Genomic DNA, 26489 nt, shown 5'->3' with positions numbered 1-26489 from the left:
CAGGGCCTAGGAAGCATCATTAACAAACACCTGTGATTCTTAAGCTTGCTGTAGTTGAACATCACTGGATAAGATCATCTCTAGGAGGCAATCTCAGATGGAACATTGTTGTATCCTAAATGCCTTTGTTCTAAGTGAAAGCACTGGTTCATTTGTAAATCAGTTCATAGTTTATGTAGCTCTTAAATTCTTCTCTCCCCTTTGCTTTTCCTAACCAAAGATGTTGCCCCATTTTCTTCTCTAGCTAACCAAAGCCAAAATACAACATCCTGTCCAACCTTCATTCTCAAATGAGCCAAATGCATTTCAGTGTCCTTGACTCCCAGGTCACTGCCTTGTCCAAGAGATCTCATAGCTATTTCCTATGTTGTTTCCCAACTGAAAACACTTCTCTTCCCTAGCCGACAACAAGGTCTTCAGTTTGGTTCCAAAGCCCTGTGTCTCTTTCACTTCCTGCAACAGCTGAGATTTCTCTGGAAATCTCTCATTCACATATTTGCCCTGGTTTACTTACTTAGGGAGTCAGAGCTGGAAGGGTCACTGCATAAGGGGATTTGGTACCAGACAGTGTGTAAAAATAAAACTAGTCAGAGCTAGAGGAGAATGACAGAGGTGATAAAATACTGGTAAGATGAGTGGCTCAGTAAAGGGAAAGACGCCTAAACACTCTGCGAGTGGATCAGTCACTCAGCCCCTGATGGTCAGAGATGGTGATCCTCAAAGAGAGAAGGACATGTGGTAATTCCTCCATGAAAGCAAATATATTTGATTTACAGTACTATTCTTTATTCATAGATAATGTCTTTTCTATTTTTTTGGTGTGCAAGTAGCTTTTCCTTTTTGAAATGATAACACTTAATTTTGTAACTCCACTTGCTAAAAAATGACATTAAAAACCCCATGATGGTCTCCCGCCTTGTTTTGTTTTGATTTTGATTTTAATTTTTCTTGACTCCATGTGGCTCAAAATCTCCTAGGAAAAACTGACTTTGCCCCTCAGCAAAGGTACATTGTCTATCATGGCCAAGGGAAACTCCCATCAGAAACATGGCAGCAACTGTATTAATGAATTTTTAACTGTCAATTTCCAATGGAACCCCTTCAAGGGAAAGTTTTATCTACTTGAGCCCATTCAGAGGTAGTGATATTTTTGAGTACGTTGAGTTTTTCCAGAGGGAGTCCAATGAAATTTGGTTTTTTTTGTAGGTGGTGGGAGAGGCATTGATATTCCTATCTTAAATGTGGAGACAGAACCAGGAAGTGTCCCCTTGGGTGTCTATGTTGTCCTTTCTCAGATGGACCTTGTCTTTATGCTCTGAGTCTTAGCTCACTGCATTCATTTGCTGTTACTGCATAATTTCAGGTAGGATTTCCTCAGATTTTAATATATTTGCCCAGTGACCTGAAAAAAAAGAGTCCTTTTAAAAGTCACCATTCTGGGTTCTGCTTTTGTATATTTTCCCAATCTGTTCAATACCTGTTAGAGCACTTCTGATGGAAGAGTGTGGGCAGGGGTTAGATTTCACACTTGAGCAGCTCTGAAAAGGGATGTAACATTTATACCCAAGGCAATGTACCTGGCTGGGATTCTATGTTCCTTTTGCTATTTCTGCAGACATTTATGCTTAAAAAGAAATTTCTCCCACCCCTGCAGCCAAACCTCTCCTCTGGTTGGATACACACACACACACACACACACACACACACACACACACACACGTCTCCTGCCCTCCATGTCCTCCTTGCCTAAAAACAGCAGACAGGCTAAGATAGAAATAGAACAAACACAATGACCTGGAACCATTTTACAAAGAGAAATGAATAACCATTTCACTCATTTTTGAGTGAGGGCAACTAAGCCTGAGTTCCTCTGGAGGAATCTGCAAGTAGTGAGACATAAAACTGATTCCATGAGGTAAAACATCCTCTTCGATGTCTTTCTTTGGGTGAATATGATTGTATGCGTGACATTCTTGCCCCAAACCTACACTTCAGCTTATCTGGGAGAAAAGATTTCTCATCTCTTTAGTTAGTCAGCCCTCCAATAAGCCTATCCAAGCACAGATAGCAGAACTCATGACTTGTGGAAGATGGCAACAAAGATTTCTTATCCTTTCCCTCAGCCAAAGACCCCATGCTGCCTGTTCCCTTAAAGCAGCTGTGGAGCCCCTCTCCCTCACTCAGTCTGGGTCCGTGTTTAGGGCTCTGGTTTGCTTACACAGTGGAATATTCCAACTAGGATTTCAAAGGAAGCCTGGCTACCACTCTCCCAGAGCCCCCAGCAGGCTGGTTCCACAAAAAGATATTCCTATATTCAGTCTTTGTACAGCACTTCTTTATAAGTATCTGCTATAATCGTCAAGGTCTGATGCCAACCTTTTTAACTGACAATCACTGGCACTTTAAGGGAACTATTAAGCTGCGTAACTCAATTCTTATGGGGAAGAGTGATTCCAAATAAGCTATATGGCTTTCTTCCTTAAGACCGGGTTCATGCATAGATAGGAGTTTCTCTCTCTCTCTCTCTCTCTCTCTCTCTCTCTGATTTTCAAAATAAATGTATTGAATATATAAGTGTCAAGCATTGTTCTGCCTCTGAGGGTACACAAATAAGATTCAGTCATAGTGCTTAAGGGGTTGGCAATCTGGGTTTCACTCATGCAAGAACAGAGACAAGTACTAAGTGCATCTGTGGGCAAAACTGAGGGAAAGGGGGCTGATTAAGGCTGGGTGTCAGGAAGTCTTCACAGTGATGGTGTTTGAGTCTTTTAAAACACAAAATGGATACTGAGAGAAGAATTATATCACCAGGAAGGGGACACTAAATACTTCCAAAATGCAAAACAACCTGGGACCTTGAGGAAAACCTAAGGATTCCAGTAGGGATCAGGAGCCTGAGTAGTATTATTGGTCTTGTCAACAATTTACTGGGTACTTTAGGCTCTTCCCCCAAGTGTTCTTCTTTATTTTTTTTAAGTTTACTTATTTTGAGAGAGAGACAGCATGAGCAGAGGAAGGGCAGAGAAAGAGAGAGAGAGAGAGAGAGAGAGAGAGAGAGAATCCCAAGCAGGCTCTACACTGTCAGTATAGAGGGCTCCAACTCATGAAACCATGAGATCATGACCTGAGGGGAAACTGAGAGTCGGACACTTAACTGACTGAGCCATCCAGGTGCCCCTTCCTCAAGTGTTCTTTAACTTCCAGGTGACTGCTATATAAAGGATGAAAATATTATTATAAAATCCTTTTAAATAAGCCTCCTATATGAATAAGTCACCTCTTCCCCGTTCGTTGAAATGAGAGAGTCATAATATTTCATCAAGAGGGTGTGAAGCTTTAGTTGGGATTAATTTACTTCATTACTTCTTCCAGGGCACTGAAAAATTTGTATAATCCCCATATGTGGTTTGTAGGAATGGACTTCATGATGATTTGATGAGAAATAGTATGAATATTTCATCAAGTTTTTCATCTTCTTTTCAAGTATTAGCACCCTTACTTCAGCTTTTCCAGCCCCTCATGGCAGCCCTCATGGTCACTGCAAGTGCCTCCTGAAGGAAGGTCTCATCCCATCCGTTGTGCATGCTGTGGCCTCAACAACCCCCACAGAACCTTCTCTGCAGTGGGGCCCGCCCTCTCCTCCAAGCTCACTGAACTCATCATGCCCTGCGGCATGTACCATTCACACGGTCACCTCTTTCCCCAGTAGACTGTGAACAACTTCAGGGCATCAACTTACTCCTATTTTGAATCTCTGGCATCTTACATGGTGACTAGTGAATGAGGTGTCAAGTGAATGAGGGCACAGACCCTCTGCTCTTGTGACAGGGCCAAACCCAACCTGTGCCTTCTGAATGTGTGATTTTCCTTCTTTTGCTGTTCCTCTTTACCCCAAATCTTCCCTTTCTTTTCTCTGTAACAGACATTTATCTATTTAAGGCACCAGTTTTCAGCCTTGGCTGCACAGTAGAATCCACTTGAGAGAGCTTTACAAATAAATAGTTGTGCCCAGCCCCATCGGCACAGATTTTGATTTAATTGGTCAGGGTGGGGTTCTGGTGTTGGTATTTTGTAAATGCTCCCGTGATGAGTCTAAAGTGCAGTCAGGCTTGAGAAATACTGATTTAAAGTGATACTCAAGCCCCACCACCTTCTAAAAAGACTAATGTGCCTCTGATGAGTTTACCTTGCTCTGGATTCAAAGCAGGTACCATTTTCACCACTTATTAGGTAACAAATCAAACACTGCCTTGTGACAGTACTTCGATATTAGTTTGTTCTTGAACTCCTGCACTTCGTTTTGATTGTTTATGAGTGTGCACACATGTATCAGCTCTCATACGAGACCAGAAGGACCTTGAAGGCAGGAACTGTGTCTTCTCCTTCTTTGCATTCCCATGCCATGTACATGGTGGACCAGAAACATATTTTTGATTATTAAAAAAAAAAAACAATTCAAAATACTAAAAGAGAAAAAAAACCTAGTAGAAGCCACTTTAATTCTACTTTAAAGATATGTCTTTGGAAAGAATAAAAATGTTGCAAAAAGGGTGGGGCAGGATTGAAGCAGACTCGAAAAAGAGTAAATAAAAGTCAAATGGAAAAAAAACTAAATTAGTCCAAAAGAAAATGTTTCCCAGTTTCTTAAGAGGGTTTTTGCAAACACTGAAGCAGAATAAACAAGAGAATTAACTCGGCTTGTGCCCTGATAAGGAGATTTCTTTTTTGGTTATATAATTTTACAAAGTTTCCAGGGTGTAAAGAAAATAATCAGCCAGGGAGGACTCCTTCCCTTGGACTTTACAATTCAGCTCTTGGTTTAATCGGCTGGAAGAGCTGCTCAGTTTGACCTGACCTCCTTCCAGCCCTGTGATCTCAGACTAAGCCTCACATTCAAGAGCCCTGGTGTAGAGCTCAATGTCATAGAAACGGGATAAAACATAATCCTCATTCCATGTCCTTGATCCCTTGGTGTAGTGGCCTCTGTGCATTGGTGGGGGTTGGGAGAGCTATGCCTGGTATCTTCTCCTAGTGGTTGGTGTTCCATAGATCTAGCAACGCTAGAATGATCTAAGCATGTTCCCCTACTAAGTAGTGTTTTAAGGAAGTACTATTTGGAACAATTGCCTTAAAGACTAGTTTAAGCCACTGTTTTGTGCACAGATCCCAGAAAAGGTTTATCTTCATATGGCTTCTCTACTTTGTCACGAAGTAAGACTACAGGAAAGGCTCAGTGTCTCATAATGCACACCTTCTACTAATGCAATAAAAGTTCATCAGAGAGAGAGATGTTTTCTATATCAAATTTTATCCTAGTTATTAGGCCACAAATTGAAGGACTGGTCCCCAAAGGCATGCACATTTCTAGAGATTGATTAAGTATAAGTTCTCTTGCCTGGGTTGGCCATTTTAATGCTGGTCATATTTTACTTTGCTACAGCATTTATTATATTTTACTGTTTTATGTACATATTTTACTAATTTGTGTGTGAAAACATCATTCAAAAGCATTTAACTCTGCTCTTGATTGATTAGCAATGAAAGTAACATGTTGTTCTTTGTAGATTAAGATAACACCACTGACTCATTTGATAGGATATGAGTTGATAGACTGTCACTGATCCATCCATGCTGTGCTCCTCGTTCTTGTGACTAGTAGCTTGTATTTGACCTCATGAGCCAAGAACCGAGGGCCACCAAAACCCTGTAGTTACTAAAGAGACATAAAATAATAGCATTTGTCCTACCAGCCACTTCCTGTTGACATTAAAAACATGGAAATGACTGGTTAATTTATTAAAACAAAAGGAAAAGGAAAAGAAAAATATGGATCTAGCTTCTTTATTTACTAATAAATGCTAGCTAGAATTGGTAAAAACAGGATCTGGGAGCCTGGAATCCATGATTCCACATACAATAGACTACATCACAAAATCAATGTATGCCATCTAAAACCTAAAAGAGAGATAAACTACACATTGTCAAGGAGAGGAGTTAAAGATCCATGAAAATGAATGGATTTAACACTGATTCACAAGGACTTTTGCTTCCTCAGATAAGAATGCAGGTAGTAGTGCTTGACAATCCTTAATGATATCCCTGATAGCTGCAAACGGGGTCTATTTAACATAATTTATAACATAGGGTACAAACCAAAGGTCATTAGGTTCCACAGGAACATCCTTGGATATGTTCCACTGAAAAGAGAAGTAATGGGGGTGCCTGGGTGGCGCAGTCGGTTAAGTGGCCGACTTCAGCCAGGTCACAATCTCGCGGTCTGTGAGTTCGAGCCCCGCGTCGGGCTCTGGGCTGATGGCTCAGAGCCTGGAGCCTGTTTCCGATTCTGTGTCTCCCTCTCTCTCTGCCCCTCCGCCATTCATGCTCTGTCTCTCTCTGTCCCCAAAATAAATAAACGTTGAAAAAAAATTAAAAAAAAAAGAGAAGTAATGGATTCAGAACCCAGGATACTTGAATCATCGGGGAAAAGGTATCACTGAGGTAATGAGCACGCCAGGGCTTGAAAACTTAAGAATGTTTCCCTAAATGAAAACAAGCAGCTCCATCTTCTCAGAACATGGCTGACTCAATCATCAAGCTGGAATGTTATTTACACAGTCCCAAGCAAACCAAGAAGAATCCTCTGGTCTGTAACCGAGGGCACTTGGAAAGTTAGGTCTGGAACAGGCAAAGGCTCAGGTCTGTTTCTGATGATTCCTGACTCCTTGAAAGAGAGCCAATTTACCTAATGCAGGTAAAGGGCAACAACTCCCTGCCACCTCCCCCAGAAAGGACCACCAGTGTGATATTTCATGCCTCTTTAGTTAATAACTTGGGTTGTAATATAATCAGCAAGATGGGCAAATCTGGGTTCTGAATTTTGCCCCATCCAGCAAATCATAACAATCACCCTGTCTTCTTCCTCCTCCTGCTTGTGGGAGAGGTCATGCTAGAACCTGGTCTACACAATAGAGTAAAGCTGCTGTTAGACACTGGGAAAAATAAGTTCCCTAATTATGAAATATTTGAGCAAAGGGGTCAGACTGTGGTGTCGCTTCCTTCAGAGTAAAAGAGAAGATTAAGAACAGGGTAGAAAGTAACCTTTCTGGATGGAAGGTGGGGAAATCTTACTTGAGGCCAGGATAGAAACCCTACATAGGGAGCTCTGAGAGAGCTATCATCCTTTTGGGGGTCTCTCTAGCATCCTTCAGTACTGGAACCTACTGGTTTAGGAGTTAATGCACAAACAACCAGGGTCTGGGGAATGGTTTAATCATGTGGCAGAATCTGTCTGGCCTATAGTTTTCAAACATACTAACCTCAAGAAAAAGCATCATCACTATTTAATTTGTACACAAATTATCTAGTCCTCAACAAACACCAGCTAAGTAAAATGATCATTCACCTTTTAGAGATGGAGAGTTTGAGACCCCTAGAGGGGTGGACCTTGGTCACTTACAAGCCACTGGCAAATATCAGGAGGCATGTTAACTCCATGGGCTCTGTTTTTAGACATGGTTTCCTGTGAGTGGCTTCTTTCCCACTTCATTGTAACTGCTATCTTTACCTAGCCCTGACAGTGTTGGCTCAGGACAGACAACGTGGCCAGTGCTTTCAGAAGATGAACATTCATATTGCTAAGTACATCTTGTTGTCTGACCTTGACAGTCAGAATACATCGCCAAAGCACTCACCTGTCTTCTCTCTGAACCAAGGTACTGGAAAATCAGCCGGGTGTTCACACTGTGACTCCAGGTGTTTCCTAGGGCAGCTGTCACACAGCTGGATCCAGAAGGGCCTGAAATGAAACAGGGCAAAGCCATGACTATGAATGCCCTTTCTTGTAATGGTGTTTCACATAAACAAAAGTCCAGTCATTGCTCATTGCTTAGAGACGACTGGGGGGCTCAGTTCATTACCACAAAAGTTGACAAATTAGAGAAGAAGGAGAGGGGTTAAGGGACATGAGACTAAAAATAAAAACCAGCATGAATTTCCTTCAGCCTCAGCGAAAGCGACCACCACTGGGCTAAAAGATAACAGAGTTATATATCAGTAAGAGATTGCATGCAAGGCAGCTTGGAGCCATTGCTAGTAATAAATCGAGCCACTCAACATCCACAGTAAAAAGGCATAATGCTACTACATAGAATAAGAGCCAGTTGTGAAATAGTCTTAGTTTAACAGAGTTGTAAGACTTCTTTAGCTTGACAAGAGTCTTAACTCAATTTTCCTAATCAATGTAGAAATGGTGGAATATATGTATAAAATTCCTTTGCCCTTCCAACCCCTGCACACACACACCCAGAAGAGAACTCTGGAAGATCTAACCATTTCATGTCTCATCTGTTTTAGACATCCTTATCCCCAGAGAAACATTTTTTCACCTTCTAAGACTTTCCCATAAAGGAGAGGAGCTGAAGTATTCATCTGAGTTTCTAGTCTACTCCAGGTTGAGCTTCAGCTACCTTACATCTCCAGAGCTTCGCGGATCTCTCTTGATGTCACCAGAAACTATTCCTGCTCTCCTCCTCTTGTTCCTCCTTAGAGGCAGGCTCATGAGTCCCACCACTTAGAAGCCAGGCCCCCATCATATCTGGCACATCTTGAGGTCTCCTCTGAATTCCTGTGCCCACTTTGGCCCTGGGCCATGGGAGGAATCTTAGCCCTAGGGGGGCAGAGTGAGACATTCACTTTGCCTTATATCCACAAGATGCCATATCTTTTAAATGAGGAGACTAAGAACAAAGAGGCTGAAGTCCACTGAATTAGCTAAATCCACACGAAGTCTTGACCTTCTCATTCATTGCCTGCTTACTGTATCATTTGATTTTCACCTCTCAGTCTGGAGTAGGAATTGGTCTTCTTTTCTGGACCAGTCATCTTTCAGGGTGGTTTTATCAACTTTGCATGGCCTAACACTCCTGAGCCCAAATATTATGGCAGATGAAGGTGGGTCTGTGGTCTAGGCTGGAGGTGATTTGTTGGCAATATCTAAGTGGAAAAGCTACTGGCATCTAGAGGGCAGAGGCTGGTGATGTTGCCAAACACCCTGTAAGACAGAGGACAGGCCCCCATAACAGAGAGTTATCCATCCCCAAACATAATAGTGCTGAGATTGAAAGCCCTGGGTTAGATAACACCAACCATACATTTTCTCTGGTTCAAGCAGGCACAGGAATGAATTAGATAGAAATCAACGACTGGGACCTCAACAAGCCTGGGAGTTTCAGAATGAAGAATTTAGCATAGGAAAGAACAAAGTTTAGGGTGACCTTGCTTCATTATGCACATAATTTAAAACATATACAAATTTATTTGGAAAACACACGATCTAGACTGTGCTCATATGATCACATCACTCCCTTACCTAAACTCCAGCAGCAGCCCGCTGTACTGAGGAGAAATACTAACTCCTGAACAATGCATCCAGGGCACTTTGTCATCTGCGTCTGTGTCTCTCTCTGGCCCCATTTCTCTAAGCATTCTGACTGGGTGGTCTCCCGTAACCTTCTGACTTCTCTGTCCCCATTATCCTTGACCTCTTGTCAGCAGTTGATAAAGCTTCCCCCTCCTTTGGCATACTGCTTCTACTGGACCAAGTGGAGTATTCTTTTCCTTCTCTGCTACTCTTCTCTCTCTCTTCCTAGTTGTGGGTGGACCTCAGGGGATGGGCCATGACAAATTTTTCTCCAGCATCTAAGTGCCTTCAGTGGCTAGAAAGGTAATGTCCATTAATAAAGAGGCCAGGTGTTTGCATCTTAAAATACAGGAATTCTTTACTACCACAAAGTGATACACTCTCTCTTCCATTCTTCTTGAAATACACAATCCTCTCGTCTTTCATTTTCCCCAGTTTGACAGAGACGTATTAACAGAGAAATACTTTCTCTTATAAGAAAACCAACCCTGCAAAGGCAATAGCAACTGATTGTTCTTTTCTTTTTTGCATTTTTGTAAAACAGCTTTTTTGAGATAATTCACACATCATGCAATCCACCCAAAGTGTACAGTTCAATGGTTTTTACTATATTCGCAGTTGTTCAAGCATCACTACAACCCACTTTAGAACACTTCATTGCCTCAAAAAGAAACCCCATACCCCTTAACTATATAAGCCTCAAGCCCCTCTTTGCTGTCCCTCAGCCCTAGGTGACCATTACTCTGCTTTGTGCTTAATATTAAGTATCAGGAGATGATGGGGAGTAGAGGAGACTGTGGTGAACGAGACAATCCATCCATGACCTCAAGGCTGCAGACCCTGTCTCGCTCTAGCTATTATTATCATGTGACAATATGAGTTCATAGTCAGCCACATCTTTTGACTTTTAAAAGAGAAGTCAGAAGTCCATGTTTTAAGTATAATCTACAGATTTTAAAATGTTAGTTTAATTAAAAAAATTTTTAAACATACAAATGAACATAATTATGAGCCATATAGGACTCATTCCCACCAAGCTTACAATGTCTGCTCCATATGGATGTCCTCACTGTTGACAAGGATGTGACCCCAATGTGGATGATTTTGTAGCCTTTGTCTCAATCTGTGACCGGCTTCAGCACCTGTCCTCCATTTTTAACAAGAACTACAAGCCTGACATAATGAATAGCAGCACTATTAATTCAGCATCTTCAAATCAAGCTCACTTTTTCCATTATAACTTATTCTTCCCTCTTTCTTTGGCCTTCTAGTTAATCTGGTTCGGAACCTCAGTTCCATTCTTAAATTTCTCCTTCTCCCATGCTTCTCAGTTCCAATAAATTGTGATGTCCTATTGATTTAGCTGTAAAATCTCACGTATATCCATTCCCTATCCTCCATTCCTCCTACTCCAACCTTAGATCAGGTCCACATTAGCTCTCACCTGAGGGTGGCTCCTAGAGCTTTCTAACTGATGTCCATACTGCTGTCAGTTCCTCAAAGCCCATCCTCTCTTCTGCCTGATTAACCTCCCCAAGTCACATCTAAGCACACTTCCCTGCTGCTTCTCAGCATGCTCAAAAACTTTCAATGGCTCCCAAGTGCCTCCAAAGAGTTCTACATTCCCCAGATTGGCATTCAAAGCTCTTCCAGCCTGTGCCTGATCTGTCTTTCCACACCACTTCCCTCCATTCCACTTCAAAGAGACTTTGCTCCAATTCAATCACTTCTTCCCCATGTCCCCTCCACACCTGAAATGCCTCTGAGTCCACATGTTGTCTTTGATACTACTTCCCGCGTGCCACTTCCTTGGTCATCACAGACGTAACGTCTTCCTCCTCTAAACTCCTGTAATACTTTATTTCACTCTCTCACGCTATGCCATCTCTTTCTATCCTGTGGTATATTACTTGTGGTGTGCTTCTCTTATCACTCCTAACACATACTTTAAGAGGCCCAAATCCATGTCTGATTCATGCTAGTATGCCTGAATCACTTAACTTATGCCTCATTCTGTGTCACTGACACATGGAAGATAATAAATACTGATTCAATAGTCAATAAGTTATTCCTACTAAACTTGGAACCATGTTACTATATATTCAGTTTAGCAGCAGATTTACATTCTTAATTTTATCTTGCTTAAGCTAAACTTAATGGCATTTTTGCATTTTTCAAGCAAACTGTAGAAGCTTGTTGCGTACGTGCCTGCTAAGTGATAGGATGAAGTAAGGCTGAACTTCCAAGTTTGCCACGAGAAAGCTACATGTGAAAAATTAGGAGTTGTTAATTAAGCACTCAAAAAAATTTTTTTTTCAGTAATAAAATGATCGGCACTTCCCAGGTTCTGGAAGATGTTTTCAGGGGTCAGAGCCACATTTGGCCAGTGGTGACTATTTAAAGAATGCCATGGGGGCGCCTGGGTGGCTCAGTTAAGCATCCGACTTCAGCTCAGGTCATGATCTTGCGGTCCGTGAGTTCGAGCTCCGCATTGGGCTCTGTGCTGACAGCTCAAGCCTGGAGCCTGCTTTGGATTCTGTGCCTCCCTCTCTCTCTCCATTCCTCCCCTGCTCATGCTCTGTCTCTATCTGTCTCTCAAAAATAAATAAATGTTAAAAAAATAAAATAAAGAAGGCCATGCCCCTAAGCTAATGAAAACAGTATAAGAAAGTATCGATATACTTTCCATACACTGGCTGCTTTCTGGACAGGTAAGCTCAAGTCCCAACTAAAGGCAACAAGTGCAAATGACCACGGAAAAGTTCCTAATGGAAACCCTGACTGAGTGGCTTGAAAAGATCTAAAAGATTCAGGAGTGCTTACAAACATTACGCCACCACAAGAGCAATCACAGAAGGCCTTGAAAGTTAATAATAAGAAAAGACAATATTTTTAAAGTACTATAAGGGAGCACTAGGTGAGCCCTATGTGTGAGGAGAGCTTACATCTTGTTTGAGCTTCATATCTTAGTTACATCTCTCTTGATCCCACAACCACCTATGAGGTAGGTAATATCATCACCCCTATTGACCAACTAAGGCTGTGAGAGATTAAGTAATGCTCCCAAGGTCATGTGGTTGGTTAATGACAGAGCTGGGGCACAAACCAGGCAGACTATCTTCACTGCTACCCTAATCGGCCTTCTCCAGGCATTATGTCAATTAGCCTGCAACTCTGCCAGCCCGGTGGGCCTTGGGAAGGGCTTGGAGAGCCTGAAGGCCCATCTCTAGGAAGACACTGATGGAGGCATAGTGTGAGCATTCCATCACTCATCTGAATCTGTGTGTCACTCAGACTCCACAATCAGCTTCTTCTGTTCTGATGTTCAGTGGTAACCCAGGGCAAGGTGTTTCCAGAAAGATCATGCATGCCCTGGCTTGGCAAGTTATTTGACCTCCATCAACTGGCCCAGCACCTGATTCATGTAAATCAGGTAGTCTGAAACTGACCCTTTCTGGTTGGAGGCTTAAAAATCTGGTCGGCGTTGTAAAGTTATTTCACTTAATAGGACCTCAAATATGGGAAAACGACTGAAGGGTGGTTACAGGTGCTAGGATTATTTGAGACAGAAGTGGGAGAAAGGGAGGTGGGACACTGTCAGTTACTATAAATTTGTAACTTTATTTTCATCTAGAAAATTCAGTGGCCTCATGTCTTTGGACTTTCAAACATTTCTATGAGAGGGCTGGCATAAATAATCATTAATGCTGTTTATGGGAAATTAAAGGTAGAAGGCATCTGCTTACTGGCCTTTCAAAAAAGGTGATTTCCTGCCCAATGACCTAATTGGTCAGGAAATAGATAAGTGAATCTTTTCTATGCTCACTTTAAGCGGAAGTTCTAAAAATTAGGGCGCTCTTTCCCTCTCTCCTTTTTGATGACTCTGACATTTAGACCTGCCAAGGCAGTATGATTTCATTGTACTGGAATTTGGTTGGTTTCAATACAAATAGAAAACTCAAATAAGTGAACTAGGTTTTGAAAATATTTTCATTATTGGGGATTTTTTCAGCATCACAGGATTGAGCTTGTAGAAGTATTCGAGTAAGCTACATGGAGAAAATCTGTTTACAGTGAAGTCAGGTCTCTCTAAAACAGACTGTGGGAACATTTGTTATCCACTCTCTGAGACTCTTTTAGGTAAGTCAAAGCATGTTTTCTTTCTCTGTGACTGCCTACCCATCTGCAAAATGTGAATAATAATTCCTGCCTCCAGGCAACCAAAGGTTCTTGGTGACTCTTAGATGAAGATATTTGATATGTATAAATGACAGGAACAATGATGATCAAACCCTGATGATGAAATTCTAGGGAGAAAGAAAGCTTAATTATCATCTTATACATTTTTTAATTTTTCTAATAATGAGGCAAGCTAGGAAAGCTCAGGAATGAAATGGTTAAAATGGCAGGACTTGGATTCTGGAATATCCTTCATGAACACTATCTTTTGGATCCAGTTCCCCACTCCTTTGGAGGGGGAGTTGGTTATGAAGATACATTTCTCACAAGGCCAGGGGCTGTCTCTGTTCTGCACACAGGGCATAGTCCTTGTGCAATCAGCCTGGAGGAGGATAATCAGGTTGCTATGTAGCCTTGATTTCCAAAAAGGTAATGGGCCTCTGGTACCAACCGGTGTCAGTATGTAGAAGAGGCCTGTTGGGGGCCTTCAATGAGGAAGCTCCTTCTCTGAAAACATTTCAATTTATGACTCCTGTGCTAAGCATTTCTGGGAGGTCAACTGAATCTCCAGTACATATCATAAAAGTGTCTGTCCTGTAGCAAAAGGATCAACTTTAAAAGAATAGACTTTTCCATGTTAAAAATATTACAAGTATAAACAAAGCACTGATTCCAGAACAGGGGGAAGGAAAAATTCAGGGCATAAGAGGGCTGGATATTCTGAACATTGGTCCCTCCTGTCCCTTTAGATAAAAGGCAACTTACTGAGACTAGAAAGAGGAAGAAGAAAGAAAGAAAGAAAGAAAGAAAGAAAGAAAGAAAGAAAGAAAAAGGAAGAAAGAAGGAAGGAAGGAAGGAAGGAAGGAAGAAAGAAAGAAAGAAAGAAACAAACAAACAAACAAACAAACTTATAAATCTTTTCAGAACTGAAATAAGTTCAGGAAAGAGATGGCATGTTAGCACTGGAATTAACAGTCTCTTTCTTATCTTTGTCCTCACATCCTAAAGCATGTTCTGTATAATGCATGACAACATATGGTCAGCTGCTGGCTACAAGGCAGGACCCTGGAGTTCTATTTCTGAATTAGCTGTGGGCTTTTAATGAGACCAGGTGGGAGCAGGAGAGTGATGTAACAAAGAACATCAGGGTAGGCCTTGGTAATGAGCAGTCACTTCAACTCTCTGAGCCTCAGTTTTCTCACTCATAACAAGGGGTTGTTGGAAATTATCTCAAAAGTTCCTGCCTATACTAAGAACTTTGAATCTATGGCATTTTGATGACAAGAAATTAGTTCCTCATTCTGGACTTCACTTTTTCCAGAAAGTTTGAAAATGTTCTACTCCATGGGCTATCTTTGAATGGCTGTACCCCTACCTAGTACCTATTTAAGCCTGAAGAGAGTTTTACAGACATGTGGTCCTTTTTCTAAGAATAGATTTCCCTCCAGACTAGGGGTTTTCTTAGTCTATCTTACCTACTAAAACCTTATGATGGGTAAACATGTGATGGCCAGTGGCCAAGTCCCAGCAAACACGACTTTATAATAACAAAGCTTAAAGATGGGAGTCTGAGTGAGAGAGTAGGGGTTAAAAGGGGATTATCATCCATTAAATTCAGTTTCTCCTGTTTAAAACCAAGCCCATGGAAGTTGCTGAACTAAAGCATATATTTTTCTGTTGGGTCATTCATTTGAACTGGGGAAGTGACTGAGAATCTTGGTTAGCCCCAATAGAAAGATGAAGTAGGGAAATATTTAGATCTGCTTTTTCCTAAATTTCTCAGAGTAGCCTAAGTTACCTCTGTTAGTGGATCATCAGCTCCTGTTTTATTTGATGCAGAAAGCCATAATTTCAGCAAGCAATGTTGAAGAGGATGAATGGGGTATAAAAGGGAAGAAGACTGCCTCGGATAGGCTATTTCTGAAATAAGGATTCAAGATGACCTATGAGCTCCATGAGGCCACAGTGCAAAGGTATCATATAAAAGAGATTGGGACAGGCTCAGACATCTATCCTCCAGCAAAATTAATTTCCTTGGGGGTTTGTGGTTCATTAACTGAACCTGTGAACCAGCTGTATTTAGTGTGCACTCTACTTCCTCAGGTCTTTAAAATTGACAATGGTCTGTAGGTCAAGTTCCAACGGAAGTGATATTTCTGACCTAACTCTATAAATAGAGCACTGGAAAAAACCCATCAGCTGCAAATGGCCCAGGGAACACACGCTATCTATTAAGTAAGTAACCGCAGTATCTGTGCTGCCATTTTAGATGAGAAAAAAATATCTTTTGTTATTTATAATCTTCTGAGCTTTGAGATTCTCAAAATACTTTAAAGCTATTAATCTTCTTTCAGATTTACAAATAAAGGATCTGAGGCATAAAACCACACAATAACTGCCTCAATATCATCTGTGCACTGAGGAAGGCATTTGGCGTGGTATAGAATAAGGCTGCTTCACTTCAGTAAAGCAGAAAATGTCATCTCCGATGTCTCTTGGCTAGATGTGAATGCAGTCCAGAGTCTTTACTTGCACAATACACTTAGGATCCACTTTCTGATAAAACTCGTTAGTAAGGAAGGTTAGAAATGTGAAGAAGACCAGAAAAGGTGGGGCAGTCAGAACCTTTGGAATGCAAGGGTTAGGGATGGGTTAATCCTCCATTGCAGAAGGAAGAAACAGAGTTAGCTAATCATCAGGATAAAGACTGGTATGCACTAGCACAAACCACTCAAACAACTCCATTGGCTTTGTGTGGGGAGAACAAACTTGGAGTTTCCCAGTCTTAGTATGGTTATGTAAGTTATCATCCAAACAGGACACTTCTGAAAATGAAATGGGGACATTTTAATAACTATATGGGGATAACAAAGTCAGGACTCTTCTAGGCAAACCAGGATGCGTGTAGGAAATCTCTAGAACAGGCTGAGGGTACTCACCCTTCAAGAAAATGGTCAGTCTAGAACTCATCTAATTTACCAACCAAAAGTTCTATAGGGATATTGCACAGGATTTTTCTGCTATGTTTGCGGTGGCAATCATGAAAGTCCTCAAAGACAGCTATGACAACAATAACAGGCACGAGAAGAACAGAACGAGGGTGTCTGCATAGAAAGAATTAATCTCTGACCCAGCTCAGGTTCCAACATACCCCAGGAGGCCATGCCCCTGAACCCTTTCTCCAATATAGCTTTCTTCCTGCTACCTCCTATTTAAGTGTATGTGTTGGGGGCGGGGGGAATCCTGAATGGGGACCTGTAGCTAGGTCTCCTGACCCTTTGAAAAGAACTCTTTATTTTTTTTATTAATTTTTTAAAAAATATTTCTTTTTTGAGAGACAGACAGAGAGAGTGACAGAGCATGAGCAGGGGAGGGACAGAGAAAGACACAGAATCTGAAGCAAGCTCCAGGCTCCGAGCTGTCAGCACAGAGCCCAACGTGGGGCTTGAACCCACGAACCATGAGATCATAACCTGAGCTGAAGTCGGATGCTTAACCAACTGAGCCACGCAGGCACCCCCAAAAAGAACTCTTTAATTAAAAATAAACTCATTCACTAAAGAAAAATTCATACTATTCTTAAGTGAATACTAGCAAATAAAACAAAGAAAGCAAAAACCCAGCCATACATGAAAATCTGAGGCATTTTCTTTCTGAATTTAGGCTTAACTGAACATCCACCAGGAAGATGCTTAGGTGAAATGGGTTTTCTTCCATAGCAATGTTCTCTAGATGTTTACTGTAGATAAGAGAATTCTTCAAATCATGTGAATCGGCCATCTTAGTAGGACCTTTGCTTTTCTACTCATCATAGAATCTGAGCCAGCAGGAGGGTGCCAGAGCTGGATTCTAGTAAGTCTTGGTATCATGCATGGTCATTCATTTTTTCACTGTTTGATATTTTTTTCAGGTCACTTTTTTTTTCTGGCTGCAACAGAACTATAGTCACTTATTCTGATTTCAAATTATTTATAGTACTGGCTGCTGGGAGGGGGTAGGGAATTACCCTCAGAGGTATACATTCAGCCAACTGTCTTTGGATAAATCTAGGAAGGGCAAAAAGTGTCATATCCTTTATCAGTCACTCTTCCTGGGGAGATTAAACTATGGTGAAGTAATATATGGTCACTTTACAAATCCAGGGAACTAGTCTGGACTACGAGTAAGCCAGGTGACAACGTAACTGACTGAAGAGCGAAGGGGACACACTAATAGTCATGGGGTTTGCCTTTGGGAAATCAGCTCACAAGGCAAACCCAGGACCAGGAGATAGGGTCCTTTCCCAAGGCCTTAACTGATACAGAATTGGGCCCAGGTAAGTCTGCTGTTGCTCAGGCTGGCACTGTACCACTGGCTTTTTGCAATCAATAAGGACAAAGGGAAAAAGAAATGCTGTTGTTTATCAGAAAATAGGTTCTTGAAGAAAAATATTTCTGTGAAAACATCAGTGGCTTAAAAAATCATTAACACAAAAAGACATTTCAACTTAACGTCTAATCCTGGACTGGATCTTGGATCAGAAAAAAAAAAATGCCATAAAGGCCATAATTGGGACACCTGAAAAAGTTTGACTATGACTGGTATATTAGATAATAGTATTATATTAGTGCTAATTTCCTGGGTGAGATCATTGTAGTGTGGTTATGTAAGAGAAGCTCTTCTTCCGAGATAAATGCTGTAGTATTTGGAGATGAAGGGTCATGATATCTACAGTTATTCTCAAAGGGTTTTGCAAAGCTAACAACAATAAATTCATATCATAAAAAAAAATTGCTAATAATAATATGAGAAAGATTTAAAAAACCAGGCAAAATGTTAGAAGTCTAGGTGAAGCATCTATGGGAGTTTATTGTACTTTCCTTGAAACTTTTCTGTAGGTTTGAACTCTTACACTTAAAAAAAAATACAACTGGGCACCTGGGTGGTTCAGTCAGTTAAGCGTCTGACTTCGGCTCAGGTTATGATTTTGCGGTTCACAAGTTCACACTTGATCTTAGCCAAAAGGCTGAGAAGTGATTGCAGTTCACGAGTTCAAGCCACACGTCGGGCTCTGTGCTGGTGGCTCAGAGTGTGTGACCTGCTTGGGATTCTGTGTCTCCCTCTCTCTTTCTACCCCCCCACCAACTCATATTTGGTTTCTCTCTCTCAAAAATAAATAAAACATTTAAAAATTAAAAAAAATACAACTATTTGGGGCATCTGGGTGGCTTAGTCGGTTAAGCATCCAACTTTAGCTCAGGTCATGATCTTGCAGTCTGTGGGTTCGAGCCCCCTGTCAGGCTCTATGCTGACAGCTCAGAGCCTGGAGCCTGCTTTGGAGTCTGTGTCTCCTTCTCTTTCTGCCCCTCCCCTGCTTACACTCTATTTTTCTCTCTCTCTCTCTCAAAAATAAATAAACATTAATTTTTTAAAATAAATAAATAAATAAATAAATAAATAAATAAATAAAATACAACTGTGAAAATGTAGGCTGGCCTGCCCTAAAAGTTGACTTGGGTCACTGATATAAAATCAGGACATAGGACTGGATCTCTGGAGAAATTTTAGGGCATTGTTCCATATGCACGTTTATACATCAGAATAACCTAAACCAGGTAAACCACTTTTTTAAAATGTAGAAGCCCTGTCCCCATCCCAAACTTAAGGAAACAGAATCTCTGAGTGGTGATTCCCAAGAGTCTGCATTTTCAAAAGTCTCTCGCAGATGATTTTATTTATGTTAAAGTTTGAAAAAATCACGTATCAGGCATTTGCTATTTTGCTTGCAATGATATAGGCTTCTCAGACCCCACGGACATTCCATGTACTGTTACAGATGCATTTGCATTAAAAAAAATCCCCACCTCATATCTTGTCATGTAGCCCTACATCCTTTTCATCAACGGAAGACACCGGTCTGGTGAATGCCCTTTGGCCCAGTTTTTAAGACTCCTATCTGCTGACTTTATTCCCCACCCTACTTCCCAAGGGGGAATGGAGAAGAGATGTAAACTGTTTAGAAATGCCATAACTCATCTGGTTGGAGTTGTTGTCAGGGGAGCAACCCAAAACCCTAACTCAGAAAGTGGAGGAGGGGCAGCTGACGGGCCTGTGGCATGAAACAGGACGGGGCTAGTGATGGGGCCCAGGTCCCCACTCAGGCAGGGCCCCTCCTTAAAGTCCCCTGTCAGGCTCCTTGACCTGCATTTCTTCCAGACACCAAACACAGCTCAGCTTTCAGAATTTGAGCTTCCCTTTGTTTCTTCAGTGAGAACAGGAGCAGAGTGCAAGCAAGTGAGGGAGTGAGAGAACCAAGTGGGGCAGGAGCTAGGAGCCCTGAGGTGCTCTGAAAACTCCAGAGTACATTAATGCATCTGACAAATTCAACTTCAGGTACGTTAATATGCTGCTTCCCTTGATCCCACAACTTCAGTAGAATCACCATTCTCCTTTCATAGACTAAGAAGTGATTTTACTGAAACCCACCTAGTCTGAGGCAGAGCTGGAGCCCGAGCCCAGGCATGCTAGGACTTTCTGCTGACCAGCTGCCTCCCTTTCGGCATTAGAGAGAGCACATTGCTGTGGAGAATGCTTTTAATTATCACCTTGCCTGGAGTGCGAAGATTTATTGTTATGCTTTCTTCCCGCCCCATCTCAAGCACCCCTTTGGGAAGTAGCATGATCATGATAGGAATCAGGATATTTTCATGCATGGGAGGGAATGGAATGGCGTCACACATGTTTGTTGCCCCTGAAGGCTGTGAGAAGGGGGTGGGAGGTAAGAAACAGAATGGTGAGTAGTTTGATGAGGCAATCCCTGGGTCTTCAGCACCCTGAGTTTTAGACAAGAACCTAAGGGGACTTTCGGTGTCTTTTCCCACAATGGTAAATTCAGCTGGGCTGTCAGGTTCCTTTAGTTCAGCTCATGTTTCCTTGACATCTGGAGTTGGGCTTCCTGTGTCAAGGCTAGAAGAAACTGCTGCACTTCTCCCTTTCTGGGGTGTGCACACAGACACACGCCCTCCTCCATGCCAGTCATGCCAAACATAAGGCTCACAACAAATTGGGGCCATGAAGAGGGGGAAAATTCCGTTTTTGACTGGAATCCACAGTGGCCTCTGGATCACAAGCTGCAAGGTCCCCACCATGTGTGGATGGCCTAGGTGTGGGGGAATTTTAGGCAATGGAGACGACATTGCTTTAACTGCCTCAAGTATTCCCTCACAAGACTGCCCCAATCCCTGGCAGTCCAGTCAAGTATTTTTAGGCAGGAGCCTCATAGCAGGAGAGGGAACTGATGAACAAAATGTGCTGATGCTATTTTAATTGGGGGGAACTGGTTTTGGTGGCAGCAGGCGGTCAGCACACATCTGTGAAATCTGAGTTCTTAAGCAAAGCAATTTCCTTTTCCCTTGAAGGCCACTGTTTATCTAGAAAGTGGACAGAACTATGGGTTTGCTGAAAATGACCAGATTCAACAAGGTGATCAAGACCACCAACTTGGTATAACGTGTCCCATATCTCAGACATCGCTTGTTATGAGACGTTACAGTAAAGAATTATAAGGTAACATTTTGGAATAATTAGTATGTTCCAGACATGAGGCTCAATTACCATACACACATTATCTCTATGAGGGAGATGCCATTACCATCCCAATTTTCTAAGGAAGGAAGCTGAGCTACAGAGAGAGTAAGTGCCCAAGGTCACCCTGCAAGTGGCAGAGCAAGGATTTGAACCCAGCAGCTTGACCAGTCACTTGTTTCAGTGTTTCTTTCGGCCATTTAGAAAGTATTTAAAGAATGACCATTCACCTTCCTCTCTGGAGGAGAAAACTCACCCCATTTTCCAGATATCCCACTCATTTTCCTTTCCTCATTAAGTTGTAATATTCAATTTCTTATCCAGAGTCATCTGTGCCTGTCTAGAAAAGCATGATTTAATAATGTTCTCTCCCTATTGTTGGGAAACTTTGTCATATGATAGGTTTCTAGAAATTGATACCAAAGAAAAACAAATCTCCAGGTTCTGTAGATTTCCAACTGAAAATATGTAAAATAACTTTAGTTGCCAAAATCATGATTGGCTTTCCTTCCATGACTCTAATCTCCACATCTGGTTCACCTTCTTTGCCAGAAGGACATGATTATACATCTTTTTTATATCTTAGGATGTTTCTGTATTTTATGACATTTCTAAGTAGAATTGCTGTGTTAATCATCATCGCAATCCCATTGATAATTACATTATGTCTTTTATCAATGTTAACTCTGCAATGAAAAATAAAGCAGAAGGTAAATGTGATAGAATCAGAAAAGCCCCACAGGAAGCCAATTAGCCCATTTTCTCATCTGTAATATGGTTGTGGGATGGAAAGGGGTCAATAATCACAGTTAACATTTTCAGAAACAGTTTCCAGTGCTTTACATGATAAAATCTTTGAGTCATCCCAATAACATAAGCTGGATCCTTTTATTGCTCTTATTTTACAGATGACAAAAATTTACCCACATTTGTGTAGCTAGTAAGTGGTGGGCAGAGGATTCAAACACTGATAGTCAGGCTCTTGAGCCTGTGTTCCAGGCTTGCCCATGACTCTGACGAGCAGCTAGGGCTGGGAGTCCTTGCTCTCCCTGACTTCTCACATCAGCAGCTGAGTATGACCCCAGTGGTGGATTATTATGGCATCCTTAGCCAAGGATGGCCCATAATGTTTCCATGACATTACCATAGACTCATTGTGTTTATGAAACAGAGTGAGAGTACACACAGAAAAGTCACACAGTAAGCATTTTTTTAGTAGGAGATTTTATCATCCTTGTTCTTCGGGAAGGTGACATGCCTAAGGTCACATACTTAGTCACGGGTCAGTACTGGTACAAACGCCCCTCCTCAGACACTCCTTGAACCTCAGGATCTATTGCTTCACTTAGAGGACACCATGGCCTCCCCGCCTGATCACTCTTCTCCAACCTCATACAGCTCAGCGCAAGACCAAGGGGATCACGTACCCACTTTCTAGCAGCCCCAGCTCTAAATGAAAAACAGCACAACAGCAACAGTATAGTAGCAACAGCAAAATAATAATAAACTGCATGGCAGAAAGACCTTTCGAGTGCAACAATTTCCTTAAACCAATCATCTAGGGAAGGAAAGGGAGGGTTCCTTCTTTTAAGACGCAAGTGCTGGCCAGCAGGAACCTAAAATGCATTATTATTCTGCATTTTCTTTTTGCACGACTGAAAAGTTTTTCTATCCTCCCCCTCCCATCCTTACCAAAAGAATACCCCCAAGACAATCACAAACTTTAAAAGTAGCAAACCCTCCCTTCAGAAAAATTTAAAAATAAAAACTCAAAAACCCCACAGTGGTTGCAAAACAGCTTTGTGTGGAAGAAGGGCAAGTTTTCTCTTAAGAGAGGCTAATTTCATAGGGTTGGGAAAGAGAGAGATGAGGGGGAAAGGGAGGGAGCACAGAAGAAGAGGAGGCGGGAGAGGAGGGGATAAAGGAGGAAGAATCGCTGGCTTTAAAAAGCAACATTGTCCAGAGAGGTGAAAGGGAACAGATGGCCGTGGAGAATGTGGCCCTCAAAGCCCAGAAGAAAGGGGCGATGCTGACAGATCTTGCTGTTTCCCATTGACGCCTGAATGTTCTAGTGTGGGGAGCCGAGGCCAGTGCAGGGGACAGACCTCTGTTCCCAGCGGCTCACTGGGGCACTGGCGCTGAGGCTCACTGAGAAAAAGAGCAGGGGAGGGGAGTGGGGAGGGCAAGCAGCTGTGGCCACAGAGGGAGGGACAGTGGGGGCGTGCGGGCTTCCACAGCCTTCTCTTCTGGCCTGCCCGGGAAGGTCAGCCCAGCGCCGGTCTGTGCCCTGGCAGAGGTGAAGGAAAGGGCAGCAGCTGGGGCCCAAAGACTCGGCGTCCTTCCCCAAAAACACACTGGGGGAGGCATGTCTGGGACAAAATAGATACCTTGAGAGAGGGAAATGAAGAAAATATTCCAAATGCTTTTGGAGGATTGAGACATTCGAACTACAATAAACAAGAAACTTGGGTCTTTGAAGGAGGTCAGAGAATCCTGCCAAGTAAATCCTGTATTATTTCATGGAGTCTCAGGGCAGAGAAGGGATTTGGAGAGGAAACACAAAAGTGAGTCGGTGGCTGACCCGGGAAGGAAGGAATCCAGGAGTTGGTTTAGAGGTCTGAGTCAGCCCCCAAAGAGGTACAGGGTTCACAGTGGGGCTGTGCAGGACACAGCAGGATGACAGGAGGGGCAGAGGGGGCTCCAGTGTCCAGGGTGTGCTCACGTGTATACACGTGTGTGTGTGTGGGACAGGCATCTGGAGGGACTGCTTATGTACCCGTCGCTTGTAGTTGCACCACTGGAAGATGTTACTGGAAACTCACAAGTCACCGCAGAGTGACACTAGTGCAGGCACTTCTAGCCTCCTGGGAAGGGAAAGCCTGACAGGCAGCCCCTGCAGACGGAGGCCTGGAGAATGGGTGAAGCGTGGCGGCGGGGGAGGGAGAAGGGTTTGCGAAGCAACCATCACAAAGAGGCCCATAAACTTCAGGGGACAAAGATGCAATTGGTATAAGTTCTAAGTTCCTTAATATAACTTTGATCAGGAAAATTATTGTTCCAAACGACCTCTTGACCTCTCCCTACACCCTCCAGAATATGATGATAAAATTTAGCCCCTGCTCCTGCCCACTAAGGAGGGAGACACATTCTTCCTGGCCCATTGTCCAGTCGGCCCACAGAGAGCTGCCCGACCTCAAAACGCTTCTCTGGTTTTGATTTTCTTCTATCTGTTTCCCCGACCCTGAAAATGAAAGAGACCTGAACTCGGGGCTGAGGGTCTTCAAACAGTGAAGTATGAGTGTGGAAAAACAGATCCTTCATCAGAATGATCATTTGGAAATTTTCCCAACATGTCTCAGGTCCCCATAAACATCTTTCATCAAACCTTTGGTGGCGGAGGGGAAATTAAAAGGTGGCTCTAATTAGATACAGTGACCTGCCCAGTTCACTTTTACTTGGGCTAGATCTCTATTTTCACGAGCAAGAGGACGCCACAATGGCCATCAAGCCCTGCGTTTTGCACTGTACGTTCAACTGAGTTCCTGAGAAAATTCCCACGGAGCAGAGTAGTAAAAAAAAGATCAACCCCATGATGAAGACCTTGCCTTTTATTTCTCTGCTTCATCCAAATTGCTCCCCAGGCACTTTTAGATTTAGAAGCTCCACTAATCAACCTTATAAACAGCAGTCCAGCCACTGCATAGAAATTACTTTGTATAGCTTCTAAATGAAATTACCCCGGGGGATAGAAGATGCCCAGGGCTTTAACAATCACAACATAACACAGCCTCAGTATGAGAATAGAAGACAAGTACACTTTGACATCCCAATTGAAACTCCAGGCTGAATCCGACATAGAAGAATGTAATTACCTTTCCTAGTCTGACGGTACGCTAAAGAAATTGGAGAAGTGGAATACCTATTAGGTCCCCACTAATCCTCCTCCTAAATTCAAAGCAAGGCTAGTCCCTGGAATTCATTTCTGAGTATTCTTACTCTCCACTATTGTTAAACAGCTCAATTGATAAGTGCTTGCAGCTAATAATGCTTTCTACTGAACTCACCCTCCTCTTTCCCAGAGGCTCAAAGCACTTTACAAATATCACCTCATTATTCTTTATAACACTCAAGTGAGCCTGATAGGTGGAAAGGTTCATTATCTTCTCTTTACCAATAGGGGAAATAGACAAAGGAAGAAGTGACTCGTTTAAGCCAACAAAGCAGAGGCAGAACTGGAACGAAAACTCAAACCGTCCTCCTGACTCCGAATGTGCACATGTCCTATGTCAGCTGGTAAAGATATTCTGCTGACAGGGCAAGACTTTCTAGCTGTGGGCTGTGTTGGAATCAACAGGTTTGCAGAACTGGGGCACTGGCTGGAGGAGAAAGGGCAGAAGTTGAGATGGAGAAGCCCCTCTTGAACAGTCTTAACTAGTTTGGGCAAGTCACTTCACCTCTGATCTCAATGTCCTCCTTAGGAGAATGAGGGGTTTTGATTAGAGGAACTTGAAGGTCCTTTTCAGTTCTTAGATAACTAGTAAAGTGAGGGTTTCAAAAGAGGGGTTCTAGTTTTCACCAGCCCCTTGTGATGTCGGGGCTTCATTCGTCTTGTAAGCCTGAAATAGGGTCCTTGTCTCTTCACATAGTGCTCTCCGTAGTCCATTGTTCACACAAATGAGAGTGGGGATCGAATCAGTTGGTGCAAGGTGGGAAATGGAAAAGGTAGTCCTGGGGGATCAAGGCCAAGGGCTAAAGAGAGATGGACACAGGCAGGGTGCAGTACCAAGACTGGAAGGGGTGTAAAAAGAATCCCAAACATTTTGAACTGTGCCTGGGTCCTACCTAGGGGCACTCCCTACATTCCAGGGGACCCATGACAAGTCCTCCAAAGCTAAGAAGGCCCCAAAATGAGGGAGGTTTGCTTTGCTTTTTCTAAATACAAGATTCACTTGACAACCCCCAAACCCATGTGAAAAATGCCCCAATGTAACGTCTTGGTAGTTTTCCATTTAAACACAATTTCATTTTAATGAAAACACCAATGTGCCTTCAAGTTAATTAAAACTGGATTTCACAGGTGGCTTCATGGTTTATAATCTGTGTTGTTTGAGGCAGATATGCCTGAGCCTTTAGAAGACCTGCAGTATTTTATCTCTCTGATCTTTTATACTTTTTTTCCTAAGTGATGCTTTGATACTCTTCATTTGCCCCAAAGAAAGTTGGACAGAGATGACATTTAGTAAAACCAACATTTGTTTGCAGGAGAAGCAGCCCCTGCGACCAGAATAATGACCCTGGAAAGAGTTTGGGTGACGAGCCGATTATAGTG

At 42.4% G+C, this 26489-nt stretch overlaps 1 protein-coding gene across 3 annotated transcripts in view; it reads right to left on the bottom strand.

Moving 5' to 3' along the window:
- The window catches only part of RAD51B (RAD51 paralog B), a 646020-nt gene that overhangs the window by 115079 nt on the left and 504452 nt on the right, over positions 1–26489 (bottom strand). For all 3 annotated transcript variants that reach the window (XM_043554364.1, XM_043554363.1, XM_043554365.1), the window contains exon 9: positions 7692–7795. In XM_043554364.1, coding sequence (XP_043410299.1) covers positions 7692–7795 — 104 coding nt within the window. The remainder of the gene's footprint in view (positions 1–7691; positions 7796–26489) is intronic.

The sequence above is a fragment of the Prionailurus bengalensis genome, chromosome B3, assembly GCF_016509475.1.
Source record: "Prionailurus bengalensis isolate Pbe53 chromosome B3, Fcat_Pben_1.1_paternal_pri, whole genome shotgun sequence".
NCBI lineage: Eukaryota > Metazoa > Chordata > Mammalia > Carnivora > Felidae > Prionailurus > Prionailurus bengalensis.
The sequence above is the reverse complement of the archived record's forward strand: the minus strand, read 5'-3'. Positions and strand labels throughout refer to the sequence as shown.